Here is a 15,581-nt window from a genome sequence, read left to right on the forward strand (position 1 = left end):
CGGGGCTTCATAAACCAGTGCACCCTGCACTTCGAACTCTTGTCCCACCAGTTTATCTCCGACCGGTCCAAAGTGGCCTTTATCATGTCCCACCTCACGGGGGAGGCTCTGGCTTGGCTGAATCCTCTATGGGAGAGAGGAGACCCTCTGGTGTCCGACTTGTCAGCCTTTCTCACGGCTTTCCGGAAAGTCTTCGATGAACCCGGACGGAAGACCTCATCCGCATTGTCTCTGCTACGCCTCCGTCAGGGAGATCTCACCGTGGGCCAATATGCCATACGGTTCCGTACCCTTGCCTCGGAGCTGGCCTGGGATAACGACGCTCTGGTGTCTGTCTTCTGGGAGGGTCTGTCCGGCCGTATTAAAGATAAACTCGCCGGTCGGGACATTCCTACCACTCTCGACGACTTAATAACTCTTGCCACCCGGATTGACCTACGGTTCCAGGAGCGCGCCAAAGAGGTCTCTCGTGAGAGAAGGTTTCCACGTCTAGCTCCCATCTTCCAGAAACCCGTTATTCCCTCCGTTTCTCCCCAGGCACACTCTCCTGAGCCTATGCAGGTCGACCAGACCAAGATGGTCAAAACCCGTCAAGACTTACGCCGTGCCGAGGGGAGCTGCTTCTACTGTGGCAGTAAGGAGCACCGGATCCGTACCTGCCCGGAGAGGTCGGGAAACGCCTGTGTCTAGGATCGCTCAGAGAGGTCGTCCTAGACAAGAATAAATCCTCTCCATCTCTGCTGTTGTCAGTCTCAATCGTCTGCGGGGAGAACCGTTATTTCGAACTAGCCCAACTTGACTCTGGAGCAGCCGGGAATCTTATTTCACAGTCCCTGGTAGAGAAATACCGCATCCCCACCAAACCTCTGGCTGTACCCTTATCTGTCGCTGCCGTGGATGGGGGCCTCTTACCACGTCCCATCCAACTCATCACCGAATCCATTACTCTGCAGGTGGGAATGCTGCATTCTGAGAGTATCTCCTTTCATGTTCTGCCTGGACTCTCTCATGCCCTCCTGCTAGGCCTACCTTGGCTCCAGAAACATGCACCCGTGCTTGACTGGCAGACCGGAGAAGTCCTTCGCTGGGGACACGACTGCCATAACACTTGTTTGGTTCCCGTCCATCCCGTCCGTCCTTCTCCTACCCCAGCTAATCTACCTGGACTTCCGATTCCTTATTGGTCATATGCTGATGTCTTTAATAAAAAGGAGGCAGAGACACTACCCCCTCATAGACCATACGACTGCCCTATCGACCTGTTACCCGGTACTACTCCTCCCCGTGGGCGTATTTAACCATTGTCCGCTGCTGAGACCCGGTCTATGTTCGAATATATTGAGGAGAACCTGGCCCGGGGATTTATCCGGAAATCTACCTACCCGGCGGGAGCAGGCTTCTTCTTCGTTAAAAAGAAGGACGGCTCTCTCCGTCCCTGCATAGACTATAGAGGCCTAAACCAGATCACGGTGAAGAATAAGTACCCCCTTCCGCTCATTCCGGAATTATTTGATCGTCTGAGGGGGGCTAGAATCTTCACCAAACTGGACCTTCGTGGGGCGTACAACCTGGTCCGTATCTGTCAGGGGGATGAATGGAAGACGGCATTCAACACCCGGGACGGCCACTATGAATATCTGGTAATGCCCTTCGGTCTCTGTAACGCTCCCGCCGTCTTTCAAGAGTTGGTCAATGACATCTTCCGGGACCTTCTCTACTCCTGCGTGGTGGTGTACCTGGACGACATCTTGGTCTTCTCTCCGGATCTCCAGACTCACCGGAGGGATGTTCGTCAGGTCCTGCTCAGGCTCAGGCAGAACCACCTCTTCGCTAAATATGAGAAGTGCCTTTTTGAGCAGACCTCGCTTCCGTTTTTGGGCTACATAATTTCTCAGACCGGCCTACGAATGGATCCTGAGAAACTGTCTGCCATCGAGAAGTGGCCTCGACCGGAGGGGTCGAAGGCCATTCAGCGGTTCCTGGGCTTCGCCAACTACTACCGCCTCTTCATACCGCACTTCTCTTCCCGGACTGCCCCAATTTCTGCGCTCACCCGTAAGGGCACTAATCCCAAAGAGTGGCCGCCCGAAGCAGAGGAGGCCTTTCTTTCCTTAAAACAGGCCTTCTCTTCCGCCCCGGTGCTGCATCGCCCAGATGGCAACAAGCAGTTCTTCCTGGAAGTTGACGCCTCCTCCTCTGGAGCCGGAGCGGTACTTACCCAAAAATCGTCTTCCGGGAGAATGGTAACTTGTGGCTTCTTCTCCAAACTCTTCTCCCCTTCGGAGCGCAACTATTCCATAGGAGATCGAGAGTTATTGGCCATCAAGCTGGCATTGGAGGAGTGGCGTTACCTGCTCGAAGGGGCTCTTCACCCGGTAATAATTTACACTGACCACAAGAACTTGGCTTACCTCCAGCATGCCCAGAGACTTAACCCGCGCCAAGCCCGGTGGTCCTTGTTTTTTGCTCGCTTTGATTTTGTTCTTCATTTTCGCCCGGCTGACAAAAACATCAAGGCGGACGCCTTGTCCCGATCCTTTCTGGTGTCTGATCTCGAGGAGGAACCTAAACACATCATCGATCCCGCCAGAGTAATGCAGGTGGCTCCCGTGAGTCTAAATCGTCTCCCTCCCGGTAAGACGTTCGTATCAGTACCTGATCGGGAGAAGATCCTACACTGGGGTCACTCGTCTAAACTAGCTGGCCACGCCGGTCAGAAAAAGACCCTCCAGCTTATTACCCGGCACTACTGGTGGCCTACCCTGCACAAGGACGTAATTGACTTTGTTTCTGCCTGTGTGTCCTGCGCCCGCAACAAGGTTCCGAGACATCTGCCAGCCGGTCGCCTCCTTCCGCTTCCTGTACCTGCTGCCCTCTGGCAGCATATAGCTATGGACTTCATAACTGATCTCCCCGTCTCTGCTGGTTGTACGGTCATTTGGGTGGTCGCTGACCACTTTTCCAAGATGGCTCATTTCGTTCCCCTGCCAGGCCTCCCGTCTGCACCCGAGCTGGCTAAAGATTTTATCCGCCACATCTTTCGTCTTCATGGCCTGCCCCTCCACATTGTGTCGGATCGTGGGGTACAGTTCACCTCACGCTTCTGGAGAGCCACTTGTAAACTGCTAGACGTCACCCTGGACTTCTCCTCCGCTTACCACCCACAGTCTAATGGTCAAGTGGAGCGGATCAATCAGAACCTGACCAGTTACCTCCGGCACTTCGTTAATGCCCACCATTCTGACTGGGTGGATCTCCTGTCATGGGCTGAATTCTCGTACAATAACCACGAGAGCGAATCTTCCTCCAAATCCCCGTTTTTTGTAGTCTTCGGTCAGCATCCTCGGATCCCATTTCCCGTCTCCACCTCGGTGGATAATCCGGCTGCGGAATCTCTCGTTAACAAATTTTCCTCCATTTGGGAGAGTACCCGATCCGCACTCCTTCAGTCGTCCGAAAGGATGAAAAGACACGCTGACAAAAAACGTCTGGATCCTCCACAATTCCGTCCTGGGGATAAAGTCTGGCTCTCGTCCAAGTATGTCCGGCTCAAGATTCCTTCCTATAAGTTAGGGCCTCGGTTCATCGGTCCTCTGGAGGTTATCAGTCAGATCAACCCGGTGGCCTATAAATTGAAACTCCCGGCCAACCTACGGATCCCTAACTCCTTCCATGTATCTCTCCTCAAACCCGTGGTACTTAACTCTTTTTCCAAGTCTACAGGTACGCCTCCTGCTCCGATTTCTGCTGAAGACGAGTTTGAGGTAGAGAACATTCTGGCCACCAAAAGGGTAAGAGGAAAGACCTTTTTTCTAGTAGATTGGAAGGGGTTTGGTCCTGAGAAGAGAACGTGGGAGCCCCGGGAGAACATCCATGCCCCTCTCATCCTTGCTAAATTTCTATCTGGCCTAAAAAAGGGGGGGCCTAAAGGGGGGGGTACTGCAGCGTCGGCGTCCCTGCCCCCTGCTAGGCAGGGACGCTGTTCCCCTCACCCCTCCGCTCCGAGCCTGGCGTCCTCCTCCCGCTCTGCTGGCAGCGCGCGCTCCTTCCCGGCCACGGTGCTTAGGGCGCGCGCGCGCTCCCCCCCTCTTAAAGGGGCCGCGCGCGCCGTCCTAAGGAGTCCCCGGCCAATGGCCGGAGGACTTCACCATATATAAGGCACCTCCTCCAAAATGGAGGTGCCCGAGCAATGTTGTTGCACTGTTCACTACTCTGCTTCAGCCCTCAGGTCCCGTTGCCTGTTACCTGCCAGTTACCTGCCAGTTGCCTGCCAGTTTCCTGCCAGTTTGCTGCCTGATTCCTGCCTGTCATCCGCTTTCCTGCTTGCTAGCCTGAGGTCCGACGGTCTGCCTTCCGACACCTGTCAGTCTGTCTATGGACCAGCTTGCCCGCTCACCTGGGAGCGCTCACCTGCTACCTGTCTGTTAGCCTACCTGGAGGCTCCGCCGTCACGTGCTGTGACCATCTGCCAGTCCAGAGACTCTTGCCTGCTCACCTGGGAGCGCTCATCTGCTACCTGCCAGTTAGCCTACCTGGAGGCTCCGCCGTCACAAGCTGTGACCACCTGCTTATCCAGAGACTCTCGCCTGCTCACCTGGGAGCACTCATCTGCATCCGCCTGTTAGCCTACCTGGAGGCTCCGCCATCACATGCTGTGACCACCTGCTTATCCAGAGACTCTCGCCTGCTCACCTGGGAGCACACACCTGCCATCCGCCTGCTAGCCTACCTGGAGGCTCCGCCGTCACAGGTCGTACCAACCCTATACCCAGAGACTGTCCCGGTCACTTGCTGTGACCCTCTGCCCGTTCTCCCAGAGACTGCCCCGGTCACTTGCTGTGACCTCCTGCCCGTTTACCCAGAGACTGTCCCGGTCACTTGCCGTGACCTCCTGCCCGTTTACCCAGAGTCTGTCCCGGTCACCTGCTGTGACTACCTGCCCGTCTTCCCTGGTCACCACCCGCTTCCTTACAAGGATCGCCCCCTTGTATAGTTGCTCAGAGGTTCCGCCTCCCAGACCCGTTACAGTGGTCTGTACTTGAGCCTCAAAACACGGCTGTGTGAAACTGACCTTAGATATCTCTCGGCTGAATGTTCATTTGGCTGGCATCTATCTCTCCCGACAGATCGGACAAACAATTTAAAACTAGCGGACACTGATCCTCCCCAACATCATCTGTTCAGGGGAGAGTCAGGGGGCCCCAAGACACACATATATATCTAAAATATATATCTAATGTTTATGGGGCCACAACAGCTTTTTAGGGGACTATTGAACAGCCAACTTGTCCAATTGTTCTGCACTTTATCCCCTTCTCTCCCAATACCTCATATGAAGGCAGATTTGCTGTTCACTATCCTGGGAAAACTATGTACTGTATCCAACAGTTTAAGGGTTTGTACCAAGTTTGAAAGTTATGCTTTATCCATGAAATAGGGGAACCCCCCGATCCCAAAAACTGAAGAGCCCTGTGAATGGAGCAGTTGTAGATCGTGAGAACCTTCGCTCCTTTCATTCTTTATGGGACCGATGGAGATAGCCGAGCACAGCGTTCGGCTGGTCTTTGGCACTCCCATTAAGAGTGAAAGGAGCGGAGGTGCGCAAAATCGACCACCACTCCATTCACATGGGGTTTTTCGGTTCTCGGGATAGGTGGTGTCACAGCAGTCGAACCCCCAGCGAGAAGAAAGTTATCCATTATCCTATGGAAAGATGATAATTTCCAAACTAGCCACCACCTCTCTAAAGTGTCCTGAATATTGTTTCCGTAATAATGGAGCATTTCTGTCAAATTCTAGTATTTTACCTTTTTACTTGTTCTTGTTTAAAACGTGTGAAATCATAAAATTACCCAAAAGAGACACTTGTAACTGAAACAAGAAATCATTTCATGGATATTTTAAAAATTGTGCACCGTGAGTCTTTTATTCTGCATCATAATTAGTATCTTTATAACATGTTGCTCAGTTACAATTAAACCGCAAGTAGTGAGCGTATTACGAAGCTTCATTACATTTCTTTCTTCGTAACAGACATGGCTGGGTAAAGGACTGCGCAGCGGCAGGGAACATCGATGCCACAAATTAAACTGCATGTGCTGTGAAATGAAGCTGGATGGATACATAACATTACACGATCTGTCCGCTTTGTTACTTTACAAGTTTATATGGCACGTGGGTATCACTTTTACAATGTTTTCTCTATGGCACTGATTACGGAAATGTATAGAATAGTTAGGGTATTTTCACGGATAGCACTCATGCCTATGATAGTCTATGGGGATGTTCACATGTCCATTATTTTTTGCGGGCTGTGCAAAATTGCAGAGACAGACATGTGCGGGCTGATCGGAGTTTCGGATCAAACTCGGCTATGAAAGTCTATGGGTCCGTAAAAAAAAATAATCGGATATCACTTGGATGCCATCAGATTGACAAATAGGAAAGGGTGAAAAAAAAACTTTTTTATCTCCAACAGAGAAAACCTGAAGGAACTCAGACCAAACTCTGATAAAAGTCGGACCGATTTTCTTATACAATCACTGACAAGTGCATGAGCCCTAAATTGATCAGCACTATGGATTTCACATCCGCAACATGTCAACTTCTATTGCAGATTTTAATTGTTGTTTTCACACTTCAGGCGTATTTTTTCCCTTGCATGTTTTTGCTGCTGCAATTTACAGAACCAGCAAAGTGAATGAGAGTTTTGAAATCTCATTCACATGCTACTTATTTATTTCTAGCAGATTTGAAGCAGCTTCATATCTGGAGCAGGTCAATTTTTCAGCATTTTTGATGTTTTTCACCCATTTAAGTGAATGGGAAAAAAATGCATAAAAAAAGGCATGCAAAAACACGCATATTTTGCAAAGCATTTTTCCTGCCAAGAGACATGTTTTTGGTGAGGTAATGTCTGCTGCAAATACTCAACGTGTGCACATACCCTTATGGTGCAAAGAGCGAAATCTGCAGCAAATCCATAGTACATGCAACCAGTGTGGATGTACCATTATAGAAAAGCACAAAGATAGGTGGATAACTATTTCACTAAGAATAGAGATGATTGTAAATCAAAATCTGATTAAAGGGGGCTTTCTCAACTAGTGACTAAGATGGTTCGGTCACAATTTATTCTAAACGTCTTCCACCATCAAAGGTAAGAGATATGACTGATGAATATCCCCCCAGGCCGAGTGAAGCCAACTATGCTTGCACGGGCCTTCCTCTGGCCATATGGATGAATGTTGTGCACTTTTTAAGTGATCGTTATAATATTTCAGGCTGTCCAGTTCGGGTGAAGATACCTGCGGCCATCCAAACACAGATGTGTGAAATCGGCCCAAATTATGCTAGTTTTTTTTGGTGTAGAGGGTGCCATGCATGGTCAAGACAAGGCTGCCCATTCATTTTTATCAATAAACTCCTTAGAATGACAATTGTACAAATCAGACGTGTTTTATAGCTATTTGGTTTCCTGAGCACTGCAATTACTATTTACCGTCAGCTCCCGGTCGTCCTCCGGCTCTGTCGGTACGGTTGACTGAATATACTGCAATGCTTTGGTTCGCAGTCTGCCATGTTCCCGGATCTTGCTTATTTCTAAAGAGGCTCGTCTTTTTTGTTTTACTTGGCTGGATTCTTCTTGTAAAATCCGACTAACAATTTCTTGCTTCCTCACTTTCTGTGACTCTTCGAAATCTCTAAATAAAAGTACAAATAATGTTCACAATACTTTCCCCCTAGCAAGTATGACAAAGGGCAAAAAAAAGTGCTTTTATTCTATGATGGATCGATTAAGAACGGATTGTGCAATAGTATAAAAATAACAAAATGAGCTTTACTCGCCCACTTCAACTCTTTCGCTGCCTTTCTGCCGCTGCCCTCAGTCTTTATTGAAAGTAACGTCAAAACCGCAGCAAGTCACTAGGCTGAGAAGCGATGCTGATGTTGCTGGCGCAAGTCCGCCAAGTCCAGCTTCTAAAGGAATAATGATGAAGATGCCTTGTCTAAAAGCCCATTTATACGGGCCAATTTGAGACCATAATCAAGCACTGATCGCCTATGCACAAGTCGATTAGCACTTGTTTAATGGCTCATTCACAAGGGCCGACACAAAATGTACGGGGATAGAACAAATGTTAATACTGTTGTCAGCATATCCTGTTTAAATGAAGAAAATGATGATTTTTATGCCGGCACAAACAGTTCAACATTCTTATGAACGCTTATTCACCAATTATCAGTCTGTGTAACTCGACCTAAAGAAAATCTGTCATCAGGTTTTTGATGCCCCATCTGAGAGCAGAATTAGGAAAGGACATAAACCCTGATTTCAGCTTTGTCACTTACTTCTCTTGATAAAACACAGTTTTATCTGCTGCAGATCTGCTAGTCCTTTCACAGTGTCAGGATTCCAGTTGTCCTTCTACAGTTTGACCACTAGTGGCTGCTATTGTTCACCTTAATAATTGTGCTGCAATCCCACTCCTTACCACTGGAGGCTGCTGTTGTGTTCTGCAACTGCCCTTTACTAAGATGGCAGATTCTGAACCTGTGGGATCCATCTTGTTTCCTGTTTGGGCCTACTCAAAGCCACATGGATCTCTCACTCATTGCTTGAGTGTTGTGTCTAGCTGTTAGCCTAGTTTCTAGTCTCCAAGCTCCTGAACATTCTTACCTAGATTGTTCTCACCTATCTATGGATTGTTTCCTACAACTCCTTTTGCTAACTACATGAACTTCTACTACCGTTTGCTGTTCCTGCTCGTGCTCCTTTGGCCACTGGTCTCCAGCAGTGCTACGCCAGTATCGTAACACATCAATAAGCTCCAACTAAACAGTTCTGAGTTCTGGCTATCCCTGCCACCCTCCCACTGACTACCAGCTCTCGGCCTCTGTACAGTGTAGGCAGAAATCTGTTAATTAATGGCAGAGACAGGGTTATATGGAGCTCATCATTGAGAAGACTAGCAGAGCTGTAGCAGATAAAACTCTAATTGTATAAAACTACAGCTAGAAGCTGTCCCAGATGGTGAAACACCAAATTGGTGACAAATTCACTTTCAGACCATCATCAATGCTTAGAATTAGGGTCCCTCAATCCCCTTTCTTGGCTGGAGAGCACGATGACTGTGGGTGCCGCCCTCTATAGACTTCAATGGGAAGCGTTTCCAAAACCCCTATTTACAAAGACTAAATGATGCACCTTGAATGCCACACATTATCGATCACTTACTTTTTCCTTCTTTCATACTCTTCAAGTCTCTTCTTATGCACAGTAAACTTGGTGACGTCCCCTCCTGTGGCCAGCACGGCATCTTTCTCCAGCCTCTCTTGTTTTTCACTCAGAGCAGCCTGTGCCTTGTTCCGAGACACAATGACACGCAGGTTATCCTGTAAAATGTACAATACGTGATTATAGAGCTCAGCCGAAAAAATTTTTAAAAAATGCACGACTTTTTGTAGTATCGTCCATTAATGTGCGAAATTGCTGTGTCCGTTTAAAATAAACAATAAATCTAAAAATATAATTCAGCAAAATTCTCAAATGCGAAACAATTGCTTACTATTTTTGCTGACTGCTTCCTCTCCCATCCATAATCTTCCCTCATACGTTTTTTTTTATTTCCCAGCATATTATCTTTAACCTACTCCTGTATAATTTGTTTAGGTCATTTTTACTTTCTGGTTTCAGAAAACATGTTTTCTTGCTGAAATTTCTTTTAAAAAACAACAACTAACTGCGCCTTACTCACCCTCATTGGGTCCAGCGCTGAATCTCTACCGCTGCTCCCAGTGTTTGCTACTGTCTGCCGCAATGGGGTCACGTCGCCAACACTGCAGCCAATCATTGAGCTGATTTAAAGTTACATACCGTAGATGTTGCTATAAAGGGCTTATTTGTTGCAGAATGAGTACATGCTGCCACTTTTCTATGCTAACCCACAGATAACAGGTTAGCAAGAAGATGGTGCATATGTAAGCGACATGACTGTCATGTCAGCATTCTGTAACCACAGAGACACAGACATCTGCCTACAAGATGTATCCATAAAACACATTCTTAGCTCTAAAAAAAATAAAAGATGTAAAAAAAAATGTGCAAAGTTGGTTTTTTTTAGAGGCATTGGAGCGTCTAAAGTCATGCAGTAATACAGGTAACTCCACACTGCAGCCAAAGTACATATATTTTCTATTCAGTTAAAGGAAAAGGTTTTTCTTTCATACCCTGTTTGTAGAAATGCTGTTTTTTAGAGACAGTATTGCGTGCATTCTCTTCTCCATATCTTCTCTGCCTTTTCGTTCTTTTTCAGCCTCAATTTCACGAACCCTGGTGTTTCCAAAAGCATTAATCAATCAAGAGAATCTGAAGAATACTGTTAAAGGGAATCTCACAGCTGATTCATGCTGCCAGAACCACAAGCAGCATGAATCACACACTGGTCAGGTATGTTTTATCAAGAAACGCAGCAGCATTTCAGAGATAACATATTAAATAGTGAACTAGGGACCGAGCCGCATAGGTGACTAGTCCAAGAGTCCGGTACCTGGCGATTTCTCCCTGCAATGCTCTCTTGGCTAGCAGTGCTATGATTGTGTACTTATGCAAGAAACATTGTATGCTGCAGTGCTTTGTGTGTGTTTGTATGCAGCATAATTGTGTGTGAGATTGTGTGTGTGTAGCAGAGCTGTGTGTGTGTGTGCGCAGCAGTGCTGTGTGTGTATGTATGTATGCAGCATAACTGTGTGTGTGTGCGGCATGGCTATAATTGTGTTTGTGTTAGTATGCAACAAAACTGTATGTGCAGCAGTGCTGTGTGTATGCAGTATAACTGTGTGCGTATGTATGCAGCATAAATATGTGTATATGGAAGTGCTGAGTGCGTATGCAGCATAACTGTATGTGTGTGCGCAGCAGTGCTGTGTGTGTATGTACACAGAATAACTATATGTATTCAGTAGTGATATATGGATGTGTGTGTATGCAGCATAAATATACTGTATGTGTGCATTAGTGCTGTGTATGTGTGTGCAGCATAAATATACTGTATGTGTGCAGTAGTGCTGTGTGTGCGTGTGAAGCATAGCTGTGTGTGCAGCAATGCTGTGTGTGTATTGTTCTCAGGCAGCAGAGCTGTGCGCATCTACTGTGCATGCAGCATTGTGTACGCATGCGTTGTACATAGTGTGGATACTGCAGAGTTGTGTATCTGTGTAATACATTATACAGGATCTTACTGTTAGCTATTAATTCCCTATTCTTCCTTACAGTATAGAAATTGGTGGCATTGACCTCCTCACTTATTTACATCTTTAGGAAAGATTTAATTAGTAAGAAACATGTTTTCCTATTTTCTGATCTTATAGTGAGGTGCGTCCAGTAATTTGCACAATATGGTGTACACTTTGCCGCCCTGTGGAGAGAGTAATCTACATTACAGAATACCCCACCTTGCCATAGTTTCCTTTAAAAACTGAACTGCTCTTTGGTGATTCTTCTGCGCCTCCTCCACGGCTTTACGATAATGCTGTTCCCGTCCCTTCAGCTGTTTCGATGCTTGCCTGAAATACCGATCACAAGCTTAGTCATTCATGTAAGAACTTGGCTGTTCAGAATCTAATGGTTTCAGTAAAATATATGGTGGTTCAAAAGCTGAAATTCGGCTTAGGTTCAAAACATGCTGATACTGTGTACCTTATAGAGTATGCAACAGTACAACCCTCGGCTGAACGCATCCCGGGCCCCGTGCAACCTATCTAGCCAAATGGCATTCTGTATATTGTCAGGGTGGCTCGCATCGGCATATGTTATTTTGCAGAATAGGAAAGTGCAAGGCTTTCCTATACTGAGGGACACTGTAAGAAAGAAGACAGTGGTGTACATTTATTTATTTTTTTACTACATACGTACACAGGCGTGCCAGGCACATGTGCATTATGTATATGTCAACCCTCATAAAATCTAATTTAAAAGGAATCTGTCACTAGTTTTTTTTGCTACCTAATGTAGAGACAGAGACCATAACTCCAGTGATGTGTCACTTACTGGGCTGCTTGCTATAGTTCTGATACAAATCACTCTTTTGTTAAAAGGATATTATCACTAGAGGACTAGGTGTCTCGTGACAGTTAGTCCAGCCACGCCCCCATTGGCAGCATTCTTCCTATGCACAGTACACACAGAGAGCAGCCAATCAGAGAACTGGTAGACCTGCAGCATCAAAACTACAGCAAGCAGCCCAGTAAGTGACACATCACTGGAATCAGGGTCTCTGTCTCCACAACATGCTGCTCTCAGATGGTGTAGCAAAAACCTGGCGACAGATTCCCTTTAAGGGCCAGTTTTATTGAAACAAGAGAAAAACAAAGGGGATATCAGAAACACTATTGTATTTCAAGCTGATTTCGCTAAGCTCTGACGTTGGGACTAGGTAAATCCTAAATCTGAAATGCATAAGTTGCACATATGGAGACGAATGTTCCCCTGAGCCTTTCTCAAAGAATAACTTTAGGCTGATTGAGCATTCAGCCGACAGCTACTATATGTGTACGGCCAGCTATAGGCACTCATGGGGGCATTTGTGGTTGACATGCACTAATAAAGAGTTGTCTGATGAAGGCAACCTCTATCCATATACCTTCTTAAAGGGGTTGTGCGGGCTAACGATATTTACGGCCTATCCAATTAAAGAGAATAGAAGCTGATCTGCCACTGTGCTGTCCAGTTCCATTCATTGCTTACAGCCGGACGTCGCCAGACTTTAAATCAGTTGATCGGTGGTGGACCCCCACTGGTCTGATCTTCATGACCTATCCCATTAATAAGTCAGCAATATCATTAGCCTGAACAACGAACCCCTGTGAAGGGCACCTGTCAGTAGGATCAACCCTCCTAAGTCATCTGCACTGACATGTAGATCGTAGAATGTTGAATAAAATGATACCTTGATATCTGTGATCCGATGTCTTCTTCCAGAGAAATCCACGTTTTTCTTAATATGTAAATGAGCGGTTAAGATTTATGGGCTGGATATAGATCTCCCCGAGAATCTGCCTCCAGAGCTTTTATTTAAAGAAAGGTGGCATCAGCAGTGTGAGACATGTAATGACTGACTGTCTGCTCTCCTGATCTACATGTGTCAGATGTGACAGACAGTCGCTTTGCATCTGGCTGCAGAAGGTCTTTGCGTTTGGCATTGCAGACGTCTTATTAAATCCTTCTCACTTTTGGACCCAGCAGCAACCTCCCTCCTGCTCTGACTAACACACCCAGGTTCGAGTGTATTTAAATTCTCAGTCTGCTGCAGGGAGTCGCCGGTGATATTCACATTTTCCCTTGTGAAGGCTTGGAGCTATAGCAGTCGGCTCGCTTCCTCTATGGTGCCCTTGGAGGATGTTTCGTGTGATCTCTGTGGTGTCTGCTCAAGCTAAATTTCCCCCCTTTGTTTGTCTCCCTGGCTGTCTTTAGTTTAGAGGGGACTAACCAGTGGCAACCCCCCCTCCCTATCAAGGGCCTAGCTCTAGGGATATACAGGGCTTAGGTTTCCTGCTCGACGATTGGTGTGGAACCAATATAGGAACGGTAGAGTAGGCAGGGTGATATTAGATCAGCCTAGAAGTCTCCCCTCCCTCTTTCACTAGTGTCTGGGCTTCCTTCCTCTCAACTCTTTGTGTTGCACTTAGTCTTTCCCACACTGTGCGTGACTTTATGTCTCACACCAGTAATGCCTCTTAATATGTTCTGCAGGTAGATTCTCAGGGATTTATAAGTATATGGATATCGCAGAGGTGGGTTCCCGCTGAGGACCCTCTCAGTGACCTAGAATGGAGAGCCACTTGACTGACAGCTATCAGTTAGGCTTCATATATATGATATTACGTCTTACTTATAAAGCGACTATCTTCTAAGCAGAACCAAAATATTCTGTGGTAACAGCAATTCATGAGCTGCAGCATCGGCGAAGGATGTTACAGATTTCTAATGTGGTTCTACTTACTCCTTTTCTGTCTGTTTTTTACGCTCTGCTAGAGAAAGTGACAATTTCTCCCTCAGCGCTCTCTGCTCGGCCAAGTCTTTGCGCTGTCTGTCTAACTCTTCTTCATCTCGTTGAAGCCTTTCACGAAGACCGGTCAATTTTCCTTGTTCAACTTCAATGTGCCAGAGGTCGTACCTATCCGATGAGAAGACTTGGTTAGTACAATGGAGGTTTTGTGTGTTAATTATCATTAGTTAAAGGGAACCTGATTGCAGGATATATCCCCTGAGCGTTATCAGCCATTTTTAACGATCCCTGTATGATTACTGCTGTTTAATTCCCAGTGCGCATGTACCCGGACTACTCTCTGACCACTGTCATTCCTTCCATCAGTATGATGGTATCATGCACACAGCAGTGCGACTGACATAGAATCATAGAAATGTGAGTTGGAAGGGACCTCTCGGGTCATTGTGTCCAACCCCCTGCTCAATGCAGGAGTCACTAAACCATCTCAGACAGATATCTGTCCAGCATCTGTTTGAAGACTTCCATTGAAGGAGAACTCACCACCTCTCGTGGTCGCCTGTTCCACTCATTGATCACCCTCACTGTCAAAAAGTATTTTCTAATATCTCATCTGTATCTTCTCCCTTTCAGTTTCATCCCATTGCTTCTCGTGTTTCCATGTGCAAAGGAGAATTAGGATGATCCCTCTACACTGTGACATCCCTTCAGATATTTGTAGACAGCTATTAAGTCTCCTCTCAGCTTTCATTTTTGCAAGCTAAACATTCCCACATCCTTTAACAGTTTCTTGTAGGACATAGTTTACAGTCCGCTCACCATCCTGGTCGCTTTTCTCTGAACTTGCTCCATGTGATACTTCTTTTCCTTCTCCCTGCTCAATGCACGCAAATCTGTATTTACCACTGTGGATTTCCTGCATTTTATCTACTGCGGAAAATCCACTGCACTTGAGCCACATGGGAACTCAAAATCAGTTGTACAAATCAAGATAATAAACTTTGTAATAATATTTTATTACAGGAAAAAAAGCCTCTTTTTCCGCAAAACTATAATAGATTTAACTATTACACCTCACAGACTCCCATACAGAAAGGGGTCAACTCCACTCACTCGTTATCCTTCAGTATGTCGGCAATCTTTGTTTTCACGTCTTCCTCATTGAGCAGCTCGGTGCTCAGTCGTTTATGCAGAGCTCTCAGGCGGAAAACGGCCGCTCTGTCATAGGAAACGAAGAACATGAACATTGAAATATAAAACATTCCATAACTATTAACAGGGTTATATCGTCTTCTCTTTGTAGGAGAGCTCCACTCCTCTGCCTCTCAGGAACCCGCTTGCCAGTGAAGGGGGGGGGTGCGGTGAGCTCCTGAAGAAAGACAGTTCAGATCAGTGGCATGGTGGCAACACTTGCTCGAACTGTGCTTTCTCTGGGGTTGTAAGCAGAGGCAGCTTTGCTTCTGTAGTATCGTAGGATTGCAGGGACACTGAAGCTGACCATATAAAGAAACCCAGCCAGCGTCAGAGCTGCGTTTGCAAGCTCTAAAGCAAAGAACTTACAAGTGCTTTGCTCCT

The 15,581-nt window shown here is 46.6% G+C and overlaps 2 protein-coding genes across 4 annotated transcripts in view; one reads left to right on the forward strand and one right to left on the reverse strand.

Annotated features, from left to right (window-relative positions):
• The window catches only part of CFAP74 (cilia and flagella associated protein 74), a 157,095-nt gene that overhangs the window by 124,910 nt on the left and 16,604 nt on the right, over positions 1-15,581 (reverse strand). For both annotated transcript variants that reach the window (XM_073656878.1, XM_073656877.1), the window contains exons 6-11: positions 15,120-15,224; positions 14,001-14,174; positions 11,455-11,565; positions 10,231-10,333; positions 9,239-9,396; positions 7,502-7,703 (exon numbers count right to left, since the gene is read on the reverse strand). In XM_073656878.1, coding sequence (XP_073512979.1) covers positions 7,502-7,703; positions 9,239-9,396; positions 10,231-10,333; positions 11,455-11,565; positions 14,001-14,174; positions 15,120-15,224 — 853 coding nt within the window. The remainder of the gene's footprint in view (positions 1-7,501; positions 7,704-9,238; positions 9,397-10,230; positions 10,334-11,454; positions 11,566-14,000; positions 14,175-15,119; positions 15,225-15,581) is intronic.
• GABRD (gamma-aminobutyric acid type A receptor subunit delta) overlaps positions 1-15,581 on the forward strand; it is an 84,526-nt gene that overhangs the window by 1,964 nt on the left and 66,981 nt on the right. Inside the window, exons 2-3 of one of the 2 annotated variants that reach the window (XM_073656881.1) lie at positions 6,034-6,174; positions 10,317-10,450. In XM_073656881.1, coding sequence (XP_073512982.1) covers positions 10,431-10,450 — 20 coding nt within the window. In that variant the 5' untranslated portion in view covers positions 6,034-6,174; positions 10,317-10,430. The remainder of the gene's footprint in view (positions 1-6,033; positions 6,175-10,316; positions 10,451-15,581) is intronic. The other variant, XM_073656882.1, reaches the window with a different exon arrangement.

This window comes from Phyllobates terribilis, unplaced genomic scaffold (genome assembly GCF_046119375.1).
Source record: "Phyllobates terribilis strain yellow unplaced genomic scaffold, ASM4611937v1 Scaffold_12__6_contigs__length_324123572, whole genome shotgun sequence".
In the NCBI taxonomy this organism is placed as follows: Eukaryota; Metazoa; Chordata; class Amphibia; order Anura; family Dendrobatidae; genus Phyllobates; species Phyllobates terribilis.